This window comes from Rutidosis leptorrhynchoides, chromosome 2 (assembly GCF_046630445.1).
Source record: "Rutidosis leptorrhynchoides isolate AG116_Rl617_1_P2 chromosome 2, CSIRO_AGI_Rlap_v1, whole genome shotgun sequence".
Classification (NCBI taxonomy): domain Eukaryota; kingdom Viridiplantae; phylum Streptophyta; class Magnoliopsida; order Asterales; family Asteraceae; genus Rutidosis; species Rutidosis leptorrhynchoides.
This window is the reverse complement of record NC_092334.1, coordinates 372,689,112-372,707,308: the sequence shown is the minus strand read 5'-3', so window position 1 is coordinate 372,707,308 and position 18,197 is coordinate 372,689,112. Positions and strand designations below refer to the sequence as shown.

The 18,197-nt window shown below is 34.1% G+C and overlaps 1 protein-coding gene across 1 annotated transcript; it reads left to right on the top strand.

Moving 5' to 3' along the window:
- Window positions 1–6,470: 6,470 nt before the first annotated feature.
- Window positions 6,471–7,412, top strand: LOC139888987 (uncharacterized). The gene has a single exon (XM_071871963.1). It carries the CDS (start codon window positions 6,471–6,473, stop codon window positions 7,410–7,412), a length of 942 nt encoding a protein of 313 aa, XP_071728064.1.
- The last annotated feature ends 10,785 nt before the right edge of the window (window positions 7,413–18,197 follow it).

Sequence of the window (18,197 nt, the reverse complement as noted above, 5' to 3'; positions counted from 1 at the left end):
TTAGTAGCTAATATACATTTCAACTACTACAATTCTATATGAAAAACTGATTGTAATAATATTTCGCGTTCAAACTTTTATACAATATTTTACAAACTTACAATACCGCTTATTTTACATAAAGCATGAAATATAGCACACAATAACTTTGATACAAGATAGTTGTGAAGATAATTCTAGCTAGTACACAAGTCGTTCAGCAAAGGCAATAAAGACACGTAATTCATACGTCCAGAAACAAGTCATGCATTCTGGTTTTACTAGGACTACTTCCCATCCTTGGTCTTGTGGAACATAACCGTTATGGCCATTGATAAGACAGCGTGTTGTAACGTCGTCAAAGGGACGAGGGTTACGTAATGACCAACAGTCTCGTAATAACCTAAAAACCTCATTTCTTACCCCAATTACCGACTCCGTCACTTGTGGGAACGTTTTGTTTAATAGTTGTAGCCCGATGTTCTTTTTCTCACTTTGGTGAGAAGCGAACATTACTAACCCGTAAGCATAGCATGCTTCTTTATGTTGCATGTTAGCCGCTTTTTCTAAATCATGAAGTCCTATATTCGGATACATTGAGTCAAAATAATTTCTTAACCCGTTGCGTAAAATAGCATTTGGGTTCCCCACAATATATGCGTCAAAGTAAACACATCGTAACTTATGGGTTTCCCAATGTGATATCCCCCATCTTTCAAACGAAAGTCTCTTATAAACCAAGACATTCTTGGAACGTTCTTCGAATGTCTTACAAACTGATTTCGCCGTAAATAGTTGTGTCGAAGAATTCTGACCGACTCTAGACAAGATTTCATCAATCATGTCTCCGGGTAGGTCTCTTAAAATATTGGGTTGTCTATCCATTTTGTGTTTTTATACTGTAAAATAGACAATAGTTAGATTCATAAAAAAAAATACTTATTAATACAAGCAATTTTTACATATATCATAAAGCATAAGCACACTATATTACATATATTACACCACACGAATACAACTATCTTATTCCGACTCGCTCGTTTCTTCTTCTTCGGTTTTGGTTCGTTTTTCCAAGTTTCTAGGGATATATGATGTTCCCCTAATACGAGCTGTCGTTTTCCACAACGGTTTAGAAAAACCTGGTGGTTTAGAGGTTCCCGGGTCATTGTTACAACTTAAGGGCTTCGGGGGTTGACGATACATATAAAGTTAATCGGGGTTGGAATTAGATTTCTCTATTTTTATGCCCTTTCCCTTATTATTTTCTTTTGCCTTTTTAAATTCAGTTGGGGTAATTTCTATAACATCATCGGAATTCTCGTCGGAATCCGATTCATCGAAGAATTGGTAATCCTCCCAATATTTTGCTTCCTTGGCGGAAACACCATTGACCATAATTAACCTTGGTCGGTTGGTTGAGGATTTTCTTTTACTTAACCGTTTTATTATTTCCCCCACCGGTTCTATTTCTTCCTCCGGTTCCTCCTCTTCCGGTTCTGATTCTTCTTCCGGTTCTGATTCTTCTTCCGGTTCTTCTTCGGGAACTTGTGAATCAGTCCAATATATATTCGACTCTTCGTTATTATTAGGTGAGTCAATGGGATTTGTGCTAGAGGTAGACATCTATCACATAATATCAAACATGTTAAGAGATTAATATATCACATAATATATACATGTTAATAATATATAGTTTCCAAAAAATGTTAAGCAATCATTTTTAAAGAAAACACGGTCGAAGTCCAGACTCACTAATGCATCCTAACAAACTCGATAAGACACACTAATGCAAATTTTCTGGTTCTCTAAGACCAATGCTCGGATACCAACTGAAATGTCCCGTTCTTATTGATTAAAAACGTTCCATATTAATTGATTTCGTTGCGAGGTTTTGACCTCTATATGAGACGTTTTTCAAAGACTGCATTCATTTTTAAAACAAACCATAACCTTTATTTCATAAATAAAGGTTTAAAAAGCTTTACGTAGATTATCAAATAATGATAATCTAAAATATCCTGTTTACACATGACCATTACATAATGGTTTACAATACAAATATGTTACATCGAAATCAGTTTCTTGAATGCAGTTTTTACACAATATCATACAAACATGGACTCCAAATCTTGTCCTTATTTTAGTATGCAACAGCAGAAGCTCTTAGTATTCACCTGAGAATAAACATGCTTTAAACGTCAACAAAAATGTTGGTGAGTTATAGGTTTAACCTATATATATCAAATCGTAACAATAGACCACAAGATTTCATATTTCAATACACATCCCATACATAGAGATAAAAATCATTCATATGGTGAACACCTGGTAACCGACATTAACAAGATGCATATATAAGAATATCCCCATAATTCCGGGACACCCTTCGGATATGATATAAATTTCGAAGTACTAAAGCATCCGATACTTTGGATGGGGTTTGTTAGGCCCAATAGATCTATCTTTAGGATTCGCGTCAATTAGGGTGTCTGTTCCCTAATTCTTAGATTACCAGACTTAATAAAAAGGGACATATTCGATTTTGATAATTAAACCATAGAATGTAGTTTCACGTACTTGTGTCTATTTTGTAAATCATTTATAAAACCTGCATGTATTCTCATCCCAAAAATATTAGATTTTAAAAGTGGGACTATAACTCACTTTCACATATTTTTACTTCGTCGGGAAGTAAGACTTTGCCACTGGTTGATTCACGAACCTATAACAATATATACATATATATCAAAGTATGTTCAAAATATATTTACAACACTTTTAATATATTTTGATGTTTTAAGTTTATTAAGTCAGCTGTCCTCGTTAGTAACCTACAACTAGTTGTCCACAGTTAGATGTACAGAAATAAATTGATAAATATTATCTTGAATCAATCCACGACCCAGTGTATACGTATCTCAGTATTGATCACAACTCAAACTATATATATTTTGGAATCAACCTCAACCCTGTATAGCTAACTCCAACATTCACATATAGAGTGTCTATGGTTGTTCGAAAATATATATAGATGTGTCGACATGATAGGTCGAAACATTGTATACGTGTCTATGGTATCTCAAGATTATATAATATTCAATACAAGTTGATTAAGTTATGGTTGGAATAGATTTGTTACCAATTTTCACGTAGCTAAAATGAGAAAAATTATCCAATCTTGTTTTACCCATAACTTCTTCACTTTAAATCTGTTTTGAGTGAATCAAATTGCTATGGTTTCATATTGAACTCTATTTTATGAATATAAACAGAAAAAGTATAGGTTTATAGTCGGAAAAATAAGTTACAAGTCATTTTTGTAAAGGTAGTCATTTCAGTCGAAAGAACGACGACTAGATGACCATTTTAGAAAACATACTTCCACTTTGAGTTTAACCATAATTTTTGGATATAGTTTCATATTCATAATAAAAATCATTTTCCCAGAATAACAACTTTTAAATCAAAGTTTATCATAGTTTTTAATTAACTAACCCAAAACAGCTCGCGGTGTTACTACGACGGCGTAAATCCAGTTTTACGGTGTTTTTCATGTTTCCAGGTTTTAAATCATTAAGTTAGCATATCATATAGATATATAACATGTGTTTAGTTGATTTTAAAAGTCAAGTTAGAAGGATTAACTTTTATTTGCGAACAAGTTTAGAATTAACTAAACTATGTTCTAGTGATTACAAGTTTAAACCTTCGAATAAGATAGCTTTATATGTATGAATTGAATGATGTTATGAACATCATTACTACCTCAAGTTCCTTGGATAAACCTACTTGAAATAAGAAAAATAGATCTAGCTTCAAAGGATCCTTGGATGGCTTGAAAGTTCTTGAAGCAGAATCATGACACGAAAACAATTTCAAGTAAGATTTCCACTGGAAATAAGATTGTTATAGTTATAGAAATTGAATTAAAGTTTGAATATGATTATTACCTTGTATTAGAAAGATAACCTACTGTAAGTAACAAAGGTTTATTGATCTTGGATGATTACTTGGAATGGATTTAGAAAACTTGGAAGTAAACTTGCAATCTTGGAAGTATTCTTGATTTTATGAAACTAGAACTTTTGGAATTTATGAAGAACACTTAGAACTTGAAGATAGAACTTGAGAGAGATCAATTAGATGAAGAAAATTGAAGAATTAAAGTGTTTGTAGGTGTTTTTGGTCGTTGGTGTATGGATTAGATATAAAGGATATGTAATTTTGTTTTCATGTAAATAAGTCATGAATGATTACTCATATTTTTGTAATTTTATGAGATATTTCATGCTAGTTGCCAAATGATGGTTCCCACATGTGTTAGATGACTCACATGGGTTGCTAAGAGCTGATCATTGGAGTGTATATACCAATAGTACATACATCTAAAAGTTGTGTATTGTACGAGTACGAATACAGGTGCATACGAGTAGAATTGTTGATGAAACTGAACGAGGATGTAATTGTAAGCATTTTTGTTAAGTAGAAGTATTTTGATAAGTGTCTTGAAGTCTTTAAAAAGTGTATGAATACATATTAAAACACTACATGTATATACATTTTAACTGAGTCGTTAAGTCATCGTTAGTCGTTACATGTAAATGTTGTTTTGAAACCTTTAGGTTAACGATCTTGTTGAATGTTGTTAACCCATTGTTTATTATAATAAATGAGATGTTAAATTGTTATATTATCATGATATTATGATATATAATATATCTTAGTATGATATATATATAGTTAAATGTCGTTACAACGATAATCGTTACATATATGTCTCGTTTCGAAATCATTAAGTTAGTAGTCTTATTTTTACATATGTATTTCATTGTTAATACACTTAATAATATATTTACTTATCATTTAACATAATTAACCAAGTGTATCAATATCTTAATATGATTCATATGTACCTAGTAAGACGTTGTTATAACGATAATCGTTATATATATCGTTTTGGAGTTTCTTAAATTAATAGTCTCATTTTTATGTATATAACTCATTGTTAAAATACCTAATGAGATACATACTTATAATAAAATCATGTTAACTATATATATAACCATATATATGTCATCGTATAGTTTTTACAAGTTTTAACGTTCGTGAATCACCGGTCAACTTGGGTGGTCAATTGTCTATATGAAACCTATTTTAATTAATCAAGTCTTAACAAGTTTGATTGCTTAACATGTTGGAAAGACTTAATCATGTAAATAACAATTTCATTTAATATATATATAAACATGGAAAAGTTCGGGTCACTACAGATCAAGGATGTGATTGCGTTCTCGCACGGCTGCCTTGATGGTGTTATCCACATGTTTGATCTATCGGCGGGTTTATTCTTTGTTTGAAAGTTGAATCGGGTGGATGATATTGTGTACGTGTAGATCGCTTGGGCGATGGGGTTAATTGGGTCGTGTCGGATTCAAACGACCCGTTATCTCCAAAACTAAGGAGGTATGTGCCATAGCCAAAGAGAGGTTCTTGTTTCTCAAGCTAGTAATAAAAGGATCGAATTATAGCTCAACTGTATTTTTGGTGCCGAAAGACTTCACTTGCTCGAAGGTTATCGGGTGAAGTGCGGCATAATTTGGATGCAAATCCAGCGGTATCAAAAGGAGGTATAATCAGTGGGTCAAGTTGTTATTGTATGATTATGATGATGTTGATGATGTTAGGTTAAGATGGATGTTGTTTAACGTCTTCTCGAGTGGGAGATTGTTGGAGTGCGAAGCTTGTTAAACAAGGATTCGAAAAAGAATTTCGGTTCAAGTAAAAAGGCGCGCCGCGGGCTCTCCTAGGCGCGACGTGACCTAGATTGTGAACAGGGGTCAAGCTGAAGAAAGTTTCCGTTTTGATTTTTTCCTTGGAGGCGCACCGCGGATCATTCTGGGTGCGACGCAGCTATGCCCTGACGAGGAAGTTTACAAAAACGAATTTTCTTGTTCCCAAAGCTATTTCTTTGTTGAGTTTTTCCTATTTAAGCATCTTATTATAACCCATACATGTATCCACGAAATTTATCAATAAAAGAACTCTCTTTGGTACCAAGGATTAAAGTAATCATTCGTGATTACATATAACCTCGTTAAATTTTCTTGTCTTTATCGTTTTTGCTATTTTTTTCATATACATCAATTATTTTTGTTTATTGTAAGTGGGTTTGATAACCTATGGTTATCTAGTCTTGTTGGGGCTAATGTGCTTTATTCCTAACATATATCATATGAAAACAATTTCCAATAAAATAAGATTCGAAAATTAGTTACTTATGGACGTTAGAAATGAAAGGTTGTAACCCTTCGTTTAGGCGAGAAATACATGTTTGGTATTTTAGCGAAAAAACTATTAGGTACATGCTTTCAGTATATGGGTATGCTATAAAGTTATAAATACCGCTTTGTATAGAAATTGTAAGGTTTAGTATCAAGGACGGGTTGTTAATTGTTAAAGGAAAATGGTCAAACTCGAGTTCATGGTTTTTTATGGTGAATCTTCACAGCTCGAATGATGCTAGAAAGAAGAGATTATTATGGGATAAACTCCTTAACTTCATGAATAACAATGAGGGTGAATATGTGTTGTTTGGTGACTTTAATGAGGTAAGAGAGGAGTCGGAAAAGTTTGGGTCAATTTTTCATCCGGATGAGGCTAATGTTTTCAATTTGTTTATTGGTAGCTCGGGTCTAGTTGATATACCTCTCGGTGGTAGAAAGTTTACTTGGATGAACAAGTCGGCTTCGAAAATGAGCCGAATAGATAGGGTTCTCGTTACTTCTAACATTTTTGAATATTTTGCAGATTTAAAACTTACCACTCTTGTTCGTGGCTACTCCAATCACCTTCCTTTGCTGTTACAAGATCTAAAGCACGATTTTGGCCCAACACCATTTAAGTGTTTTAATTCTTGGTACCTTTTTTCGGACTTTGATGCTATGGTGAAAGATGCTTCAAGTGAGATCATGGATAATAGAGCGTTTTATCACGATAAAATGAAGTTGATGAAGCAAAGGATTAAAAAATGGGTTAAATCAAAAAAGGCTAACATGGTCCTGAGGAAAGTTGAGATTTTTTCAAGAATTAATGATATAGACATATTGGTCGAATCTGGTAATGATACGGAGGAAACTCGCATTGAAAGAAGGGACTTAATGCAAGAACTCGATACTTTAAATAGGGTCGATGACATGGATATTATTCGAAAGTTTCGGGTGAAATGGGACGCGGAAGGTGACGAAAACTCCAAGTATTTTCATTGTTTATTGAAACAACGGAGGAACGGCCAAATGATTAAAGGTATAACGGTTAATGGTGAATGGTTAACGGATCCTAATGCAACCAAACAAGCATTTTTTGAGTTTTATGCTAATAAATTCGCTGGTCAATCATCGACCTATCTCGACCTTGGTCACCAGCGAGCTGTTTAACATCCGTGGCAGCGAATGATCTTGAGAAAGGGATTTATGAGGATGAGATACGATCGGAGGTTTGGGATTGTGGTAGCGATAAAGCCCGGGTCCTGATGGTTTTAATTTTAGTTTCATAAAAAGTTATTGGGATATTGTTAAAGTAGAGGTGATTAAAACAGTAGTTGAAGCCTTCCAAAGTAAAAGTATGCTAAGATGTTCGGGTTCCGCTTTTATCACTTTAATTCCCAAAGTCAAAAATCCTTCCTTCATCAAGGATTACTGTCCAATTTCTTTAATTGGTGTGATTTATAAAATCTTTACTAAAATTTTGGCGAATAGATTGGAAAAAGTGTTGGATAATATTATTAGTAAAGAACAGTCGGCTTTTTTGGCGGGTAGACAAATATTAGACGGGCTTTTGATTTTAAATGAAACGATTGAATGGTATAAAAAGAAAAAGGAGAAGCTAATCATTTTCAAGATTGATTTCGAGAAAGTATACGATTCCGTTAATTGGGACTTTCTTGATTACATGTTGAGGATTAAGGGTTTCGGTCATATTTGGAGATCGTGGATCAGAATAATTTTGACATCGGCTCGTACTTCGATTCTCATTAACGGGAGCCCTACGAAGGAGTTCGTAATTCGTCGGGGGTTACGTCAAGGTGATCCATTAAGCCCTTTCCTATTTTTGATTGTGATGGAAGGGTTACATATTTGCATCAAAGAAAAATTTCTGGAAGGCCATTTCTGTGGTGCTACGGTCAGTAATCCTCCGATTTCTATTTCTCACTTATTTTATGCTGATGACATAATTTTTGTTTGTAATTGGCATAGAAATAATTTAGTTGCAATCCTTCAAGTCCTTGCCACATTTCATAAGGCTTCGGGATTAGCCATCAACTTGGCTAAATCATCATTATACGGTATAGGGGCGAATGAAAGTGATTTAGATTCGATGGTGGATATTGCTCGTTGTTCTAAAGGTACATTACCGTTTTCGTACCTTGGTCTTCAAATGGGTGTCTTGATGAATCGGGTTAATAATTGGTATGGTTTCATTGAACAGTTTAAAAAAAAGCTATCTGGATGGCAAGCGAACTTATTATCAATTGGCAGACGGACAACTTTAGTAAAATCGGTTCTTGGATCGATGGGCATTTATTATCTTTCCCTATATAAATGCCCCGAAATGGTTGTTAATGAAGTTGAGAATATCCGTGCTTCAATTTTTTCGGGAAACACTCATGACAATAGAAAGATGCATTGGATTAGATGGGATCAAGTGCTAGCTTCGAAGGAAAACGGAGGTTTATCTATTGGAAGTATTCGCGCTTTCAATCATTCGTTACTTCTTAAATGGGTTTGGCGTTTTTATATGAATAATGATGCAATGTGTGTAGTGACCCGAACTTTTTCATGTTTACATATATTAAATGAAAACTATACTTACATGATTAAATGTTTCCAACATGTTAAGTAATCAAACTTGTTAAGACTTGATTATTTGAAATGAGTTTCATGTAGACAATTGACCACCCGAGTTGACCGGCAATTTACGAACGCTAAAACTTGTAAAAACTATATGATGATATATATATATGGATATATATAATATATATATATATATATATATATATATATATATATATATATATATATATATATATATATATATATATATATATATATATATATATATATATATATATATAGTTAACATGATATTATGATAAGTAAGTATCTCACTAGGTATATTAACAATGAGTTATATACATAAAAAAATGAGATTACTAAGTTAAGAAACTCAAAACTATATATATAACGATTATCGTTATAACAATGCCTTACTAAATACATATGTATCATATTAAGGTATTGTTACACTATATTTAACATGATAAAATGATAATTATATATATCATTATGTATGTTAACAATGAACTACATATGTAAAACAAGACTACTAACTTAAGAATTTCGAAACGAGGCTTATATGTAACGATTATCGTTGTCACGACATTTTAATGTATATATATCATATTAAGATATATTCATACATCATAATATCATGATAATGTAATAATTTAACATCTCAATAGATATAATAAACAATGGGTTAACTACATTAAATGAGATCGTTAACTTAAAGGTTTCAAAACAACACTTACATGTAACGACTAACGATGACTTAACGACTCAGTTAAAATGTATATACATGTAGTATTTTAAGATGTATTCATACACTTTTGAAAGACTTCAAGACACATAGCAAAGTACTTCTACTTATAAAAAATTCTTACAATTGCATTCTCATTCATTTTCATCAACAATTCTACTCGTATACACTCGTATTCGTACTCGTACAATACACAGCTTCTAGATGTATTTACTATTGGTATATACACTCCAATGATCAGCTCTTAGTAGCCCTTGTGAGTTACCAAGACATGTGGGAACCATCATTTGACAACCAGCATGACTTATGAGCATGAAAACAAAAACTAGCAACCTTATATTGACTAAGCATTAGGCATTTTTTTTCAAACAACACACACATCACATTTCTTTGATTTTCTAATCCAAATTCTCTCCATCTTAACTCTCTCTAAGCTTAAGAACATCTATACTTCAGTAATATTTATCATCTAGGTCAATCTAGCTTCAATTACAATCAAGAAACATCATCATTCAAGAACACATCAAGAACACTTCACAAATACTTTCAAGCTTACTAGCTTACTTCCAATCTTGCAAATCCATTTCAAGTGATCATCCAATCTTAAGAAATCTTTGTTATTTACAGTAGGTTATCTTTCTAAATCAAGGTAATACTCATATTCAAACTTTGATTCAATTTCTATAACTATAACAATCTTAATTCAAGTGATAATCTTACTTGAACTTGTTTTCAAGTCATGATTCTACTTCAAGAACTTTCACACCATCCAAGATCCTTTGAAGCTAGATCAATTTTTGTCACTTCCAGTAGGTTTACCTACTAAACTTGAGGTACTAATGATGTTCCTAACATCATTCGATTCATATATATAAAACTATCTTATTCGAAGATTTGAACATGTAATCACTAGAATATAGTTTAGTTAATTCTAAACTTGTTCGCAAACAAAGTTAATCCATCTAACTTAACTTTTAAAATCAACTAAAACATGTTCTATATCTATATGATATGCTAACTTAATGATTTAAAACCTGGAAACACGAAAAACACCGTAAAACCGGACATACACCGTCGTAGTGAAACCGGGGGATGTTTTGGGTTAGAAAAATAAAAACTATATTAATCTTTAAATTGAAAGTTTGTTTTTTGGAAAAATAATATTTCATATGAACATGATACTATATCTAAAAAATATGGTTAAACACAAAGTTGAAGTATGTTTTTCAAAATGGTCATCAAGATGTCGTTCTTTCGACAGAAATGACTACTTCTTTAAAAAATAACTTGTAACCTGTATTTCCGACTATAAACTTATACTTTTTCTGTTTAGTTTCATAAATTTCAGTTCATTATGAAACCATAGCAACTTTATTCACTCAAAACGGATTTGTAACGAAGAAATGATGGGTAAAACAAAATCGAATAATTTTGCTTGTTGTAGCTACGTGAAATTTGTAACAAATCTATACAAATCATAACTTAACTAACTTATATTGTATTATACATGTATTCTAACATATATTATGTAATCTTGGGATACCATAGACACGTATACAATGTTTTGACATATCATATCGACCCATCTATATATATTATTTGGGAACAACCATAGACACTCTATATGCAGTAATGCTCGAGTTAGCTATACAGGGTTGAGGTTGATTCCAAAATAATATATATACTTTGAGTTGTGATCTAGCTTGAGACTTGTATACACTGGGTCGTGGATTGATTCGAGATAATATATATTGATTTATTTCTGTACATCTAACTGCGGACAACTAGTTGTAGATTATAACGTTGGACTGTTAACTTAACAAACTTAAATCGTTAAAACGTAATAAAAAAATGTTGTGAATATATTTCGATCATACTTTGATATATATGTATACATTTGTCATATATTCGTGAATCAACCCGTGGTCAAGTCTTACTTCCCGACGAAGTAAAAATCTGTGAAAGTGAGTTATAGTCCCACTTTTAAAATCTAATATTTTTGGGATGAGAATACATGCAGCTTTATAAATGTTTTACAAAATAGACACAAGTACGAAAAACTACTTCTATGGTTGAATGATCGAAGCCGAATATGCCCCTTTTTGCTTGGTAGCCTAAGAATTAGTAAACCAGTCTACTAATTGACGCGAATCCTAAAGATAGATCTATTGGGCCCAACAAACCCCATCCGTTGTAGCGGATGCTTTAGTACTTCGAATTTATCATGTTCGAAGGATATCCCAGAATGATGGGGATATTCTATATGCATCTTGTTAATGTCGGTTACCAGGTGTTCACCATATGAATGATTTTTATGCAGATTGCATGTTATTGAAAAATGGAAATGAAAATCTTGTGGTCTATTATTATGATTTGATAAATATATAGGTTAAACCAATAACTCACCAACATTTTTGTTGACGTTTGAAGCATGTTTATTCTCAGGTGATTGTTAAGAGCTTCTGCTGTTGCATACTAAATTAAGGACAAGATTTGGAGTCCATGCTTGTATAATATTGTTTAAAAACTGCATTCGAGAACATACTTTGTTGTAACATATTAATATTGTAAACCATTATGTAATGGTAGTGTGTAAGTGTGATATTTTCAGATTATCATATCTTGGTAATCTAGGTTGTGTCCTTTAAACCTTGTCGATAAAATAAAGGCTATGGTTTGTTTTAAAAACGAATGCAGTCTTTGAAAAAGTCTCATATAGAGGTCAAAACCTCTCAAAGAAATCAATTAATATGGAACGTTTATAATCATTATGAACGGGACATTTCAGTTGGTATCCGAGCGTTGGTCTTAGAGAACCAGAAATTTGCATTAGTGTGTCTTATCCAGTTTGTTAGGATGCATTAGTGAGTCTGGACTTCGACCGTGTTTTCTTTAAAAACGATTGCTTAACACTTTTGTTGGAAACTACAAATTGTTAACATGTAAATATTATGTGATATATTAATCTCTTAATGTGTTTGATATTGTGTGATAGATGTCTACTTCTAGTACGAATCCCATCGACTCACCTAATAATAATGAAGAGTCGAATATATATTGGGAAGATTCACAAATTCTCGAAGAGGAACCGGAAGAGGAGGAACCGGAAGAAGAGGAACCGAAAGAAGAGGAACCGGAAGAAGAGAAACCGGAAGAAGAGGAACCGGAAGAAGAGGTTCCGGAGGAGGAAATAATAGGAACCACAGAAAAACAGTTAAATAAAAGAAAATCCTCAACCAACGCATCAAAGTTAATAATGGTGAATGATGTTTCCACTGAGGAAACAAAATATTGGGAAAATTACCAATTTTCTGATGAATCGGATCCCGATGATGTTATAGAAATTACCTCGACCCAATTTGAAAAAGCAAAAGAAAATAATAAGGGAAAAGGCATCAAAATAGAGAAACCTAATTCCAACCCCATGAATCTACGTTAACATGAAATACCCTGATGGGGTGTACCGTAAACACTCGTATTTCTTAAACTTTCACTATAACTCTGGAACATCTAAGCCACCAGATTTTTCTAAACCATTTGTGAAAACGACGGCTCGCATTAGAGGAGCACCATATATCCCTAGGAAGTTAGCAAAACCAACCAAGTTCGAAGAAGAAGAAACCAGTGGTTCATATTAGAGGGTTGTAATCATGTTGTGTAATATATGTATTGTAGCGTGATTGTACTTTTATGTTCTATGTATAAATTGCTTGTATTATCTGTTAATTATCTTTTACGAATCTAATCCTTGTCTATTTTACAGTATAAAAACACAAAATGGACGTTAAGGATAGACGACCGAATATTTTAGAAGACCTACCAGGGGATATGATTGATGAAATCTTGTCTAGAGTCGGTCAGAATTCATTGGCACAACTATTTATGGCGAAATTAGTTTGTCTAACATTTGAAAGACGTTCCAGGAATGCCTTAGTTAATAAAAGGCTTTCCTTTGATAGATGGGGTATATAACATTGGGGAGACCATAAGTTACGCCGTGTTTTCTTTAAAGCATTGAATGCGGAACCCAGATGTAATTTTACGCTACGGGTTGAGAGCCTATTTTGACTCTACCTATCCCAACATAGGACTTCGTTCTTTAGAAAGAGCTTCAAACATGCAACATAAAGAAGCATGTTATGTCTACGGGTTAGTAATGTTCGCTTCTCACCAAATCGAGAAAAAGAACATAGGATTGCAACTACTAAATAAAACATTCCCACAAGTGATGGATTCAGTAGTTGGGGTGAGAAATAAGGTTTTTAGATTATTACGGGGCTGTTGGGCATTACGTAACCCCCGTCCTTTTGAAAACATTACTACATGTTGTCTTATCAATGGCCACAACGATTATGTTCCACAAGACCAAGGATGGGAGATAGTATTAATAAAACCAGAATGCATGACTTGTTTATGGACCTATGAATTACGTGTCTTTATTGCCCTTGCTGAACGACTTGCGTATTAACTAGAACTGTCTTCACAACTACCTTGTATCAAAGTTATTGTGTGCTATATTTCATGCTATATGTATAATAGCGGTATTATAAGTTTGTAATATTGTATAAAAGTTTGAACGCGAAATATTATTATCAGTTTTTCATATAGAATTGTAGTAGTTGAAATTGTATATTAGCTACTAAGTATGAACTTAACGGGTAGGTACTACCCGTATTAAAACTTATAAAGCGGTAATATGAAGAAAAAGCTTTTATAAATGAGTTCATATTATGCTACAAAATACTATTGACTACTCTTAATATTCTGTATAATTAACTTGATTCTTTTGGCTATTTTTGAAGGAAATGGCACCAACTACTCGTCAGAACTTGAACATGAGCGAGGAAGACTTCCGTGTTTTTCTTGCTACCAACATAGCCGCAGTACAGGCTGCAATGCAAAACAACAATAATAACTCTGAATCTAGCAATGCAGCTAACGCCACTAGAAATCATGTAGGATGCTCCTACAATAAATTTACTGCCTACAAACCTTTGGAATTTGATGGAACCGAAGGACCAATCGGATTGAAACGGTGGACCGAGAAGGTCGAATCGGTGTTTGCCATAAGTAAATGTACTGAAGAAGATAGGGTGAAGTACGCCACACATACCTTCACAGGTACTGCGTTAACATGGTGGAATACCTATCTAGAACAAGTGGGACAAGATGCTGCTTACGCACTACCGTGGTTAGCATTCAAGCACTTGATGAACGAGCATTATCATCTCAGAAACGAGGTCAATAAGCTTAAGGTAGAGCTTAGAGGATTACGAACGCAAGGTTTCAACATTACCACATACGAACGACAATTCACAGAGTTGTGCCTATTGTGTCCAAGATCGTTCGAAGATGAAGAAGATAAAATCGACGCATTTGTAAAAGGGTTACCAGAAAGGATTCAAGAAGATATAAGTTTACACGAGCCCGCCTCCATACAAAAAGCAAGTCGAATGGCTCATAAACTCATAAATCAAATTGAGGAAAGAATTAAAGAGCAGGCGGTCGAAGAAGCCAACATAAAACAAGTCAAGAGAAAGTGGGAAGAAAACAGTGACAAGAGTCACCAACACAACAGTAACAATCACCTCAACAATCATCACAACAATAATCACAAATTCAATCGCACCATTTATCGCAACAACAAATGCCCCAACAACAAAAATAACCACTACAACAATTGTCCCAACAACAATAACAACCACAATAACAACAATTCCTATAACAACAAGATTCAGAATCAGCCATGCCAAAGGTGTGAGGAGTCCTACCAGAATGGGTTCTGCACAACATTTTGCACCAAGTGTAAAAGAAATGGCCATAGTGCGGCGAAATGTGAGGTCTACGGTCCAGTGAATAACAGAATTAAAAGAACAAATAATGTCGGAACAAATAACGCCGCCATAGTTTGTTTTGGATGTGGAAAACCGGGCCACTTTAGTAGAAATTGCCCGAAAATCAGGGGAATACTAATGGGCAGGGCCGCGGAAGAGTTTTCAATATTAATACGGCAGAAGCGCAGGAAGACCCAGAGCTTGTTACGGGTACGTTTCTTATTGACAATAAATCTGCTTATGTTTTATTTGATTCGGGTATGGATAGAAGCTATATGAGTAGAGATTTTTGTGCTAAACTAAGTTGTCCACTGACGCCTTTGGATAATAAATTTTTACTCGAATTAGCAAAAGGTAAATTAATTACAGCAGATAATATATGTCAAAATCGAAAAATTAAACTGGTTAGCGAAACGTTTAAGATTGATTTGATACCAGTAGGGTTAGGAAGTTTTGATGTGATAATCAGTATGGACTGGTTGAAAAAGGAGAGTACAGAAATTATATGTTACAAAAATGCAATTCGCATTGTACGAGAAAAAGGAACACCCTTAATGGTGTACGGAGAAAAGAGCAACGCGAAGCTAAATCTTATTAGTAATTTGAAGGCGCAAAAACTAATAAAAAAAGGTTGCTATGCCATTCTACCACACATCAAAGAAGTCAAACCCGAAGAAAAGAACATCAATGATGTTTCCGTCGCAAAAGAATTTCCTGATGTATTTCCGAAAGAATTACCGGGACTACCTCTACACCGATCTGTTGAATTTCAAATAGATCTCGTACCAGGAGCTGCACCAATAGCTCGTGCTCTATACAAACTCGCACCCAGCGAAATGAAGGAACTCCAAAGCCAATTACAAGAACTTTTAGAGCGTGGTTTCACACGACCAAATACATCACCATGGGGAGCTCCTGTTTTGTTTGTCAAAAAGAAGGATGGTACATTCAGGTTGTGTATCGACTACCGAGAGTTGAACAAACTTACCATCAAGAATCGTTACCCACTACCAAGAATCGATGACTTATTTGATCAACTACAAGGATCGTCAGTTTATTCGAAGATTGATTTACGTTCTAGGTATCATCAAATGCGAGTGAAGGAGGATGATATTCCGAAGACTGCTTTCAGAATGCGTTACGGTAGGTTGACTAACGCACCAAGCTGTGTTCATGGACCTCATGAACCGAGTGTGTGGACCATACCTTAACAAGTTTGTCATTGTTTTCATCGATGACATACTTATTTACTTCAAGAATGATCAAGAGCACGAAGAACATTTGAGAAAAGTGCTAGAGTTGTTAATGAAAGAAAAACTGTACGCTAAGTTTTCAAAGTGTGCATTTTTATTGGAAGAAGTTCAATTCCTCGGTCACATAGTGAACAAAGAAGGTATTCAAGTGGATCCGGCAAAGATTGAAACCGTTGAAAAGTGGGAAACCCCAAACACTCCGAAACATATACGCCAATTTTTAGGACTGGCTGGTTACTACAGAAGGTTCATCCATGATTTTTCAAAAATAGCAAAACCCTTGATTGCATTAACGCATAATAGGAAGAAATTTGAATGGAAGGATGAGCAGGAGAAAGCGTTTCAATTGTTGAATAAAAAGTTAACTACGGCACCTATATTGTCATTGCTCGAAGGGAATGATGATTTTGTGATATATTTTGATGCCTCAAAGCAAGGCCTCGGTTGTGTATTAATGCAACGAACGAAGGTAATTGCTTATGTGTCTAGACAATTGAAGATTTACGAGCATAATTATACGACACATGATTTGGAATTAGGATCAGTTGTTTTTGCATTAAAGACTTGGAGGCATTACTTATATGGGGTCAAAAGTATTATATATATCGACCACAGAAGTCTCCAACATATATTTAATCAGAAGCAACTGAATATGAGACAGCGCAGGTGGATTGAGTTGTTGAATGATTACGATTTTGAGATTCGTTACCACCCAGAGAAGGCGAATGTGGTAGCTGACGCTTTGAGTAAAAAGGACAGAGAACCTATGCGGGTAAAAGCTATGAATATAATTATTCGTATTAACCTTACTACTCAAATAAAGGAGGCGCAACAAGGACTTTTAAAAGAGAGAAATTTGAAGAGTGAAATACCCAAAGGTTCGGAGAAACATCTTAATATTAGGGAAGACGGAACCCGGTATAGAGATGAAAGAATTTGGGTACCAAAGTTTGGAGATGTGAGAGAAATGGTACTTAAGGAAGCACATAAGACCAGATATTCAATACATCCCGGAGCGGGAAAGATATACAAGGATCTCAAGAAACACTTTTGGTGGCCGGGTATGAAAGCTGATATTGCTAAATACGTAGGAGAATGTTTGACGTGTTCTAAGGTTAAAACTGAACATCAGAAACCATCAGGTCTACTTCAACAACCTGAAATCCCCGAATGGAAATAGGAAAACATTACCATGGATTTCATTACTAAATTGCCAAGAACTGCAAGTGGTTATGATACTATTTGGGTAATAGTCGATCGTCTCACCAAATCAGCACACTTTTTTCCAATAAGAGAAGATGATAAAATGCAAAAATTGGCACATTTATACTTGAAGGAAGTCGTCTCCAGACATGGAATACCAATCTCTATTATCTCTGATAGGGATGACAGCTTTGTTTCAACATTCTGACAGACGTTGCAACAAGCATTGGGGACTCGTCTAGACATGAGTACTGCATATCACCCACAAACTGATGGGAAAAGTGAAAGGATGATACAGACCCTTGAAAACATGCTACGAGCATGTGTTATTGAT

Coding starts and splice junctions, on each gene's coding strand:
- LOC139888987 (XM_071871963.1), top strand. CDS start 6,471: ATGGTGAATCTTCACAGCTCGAATGATGCTAGAAAGAAGAGATTATTA.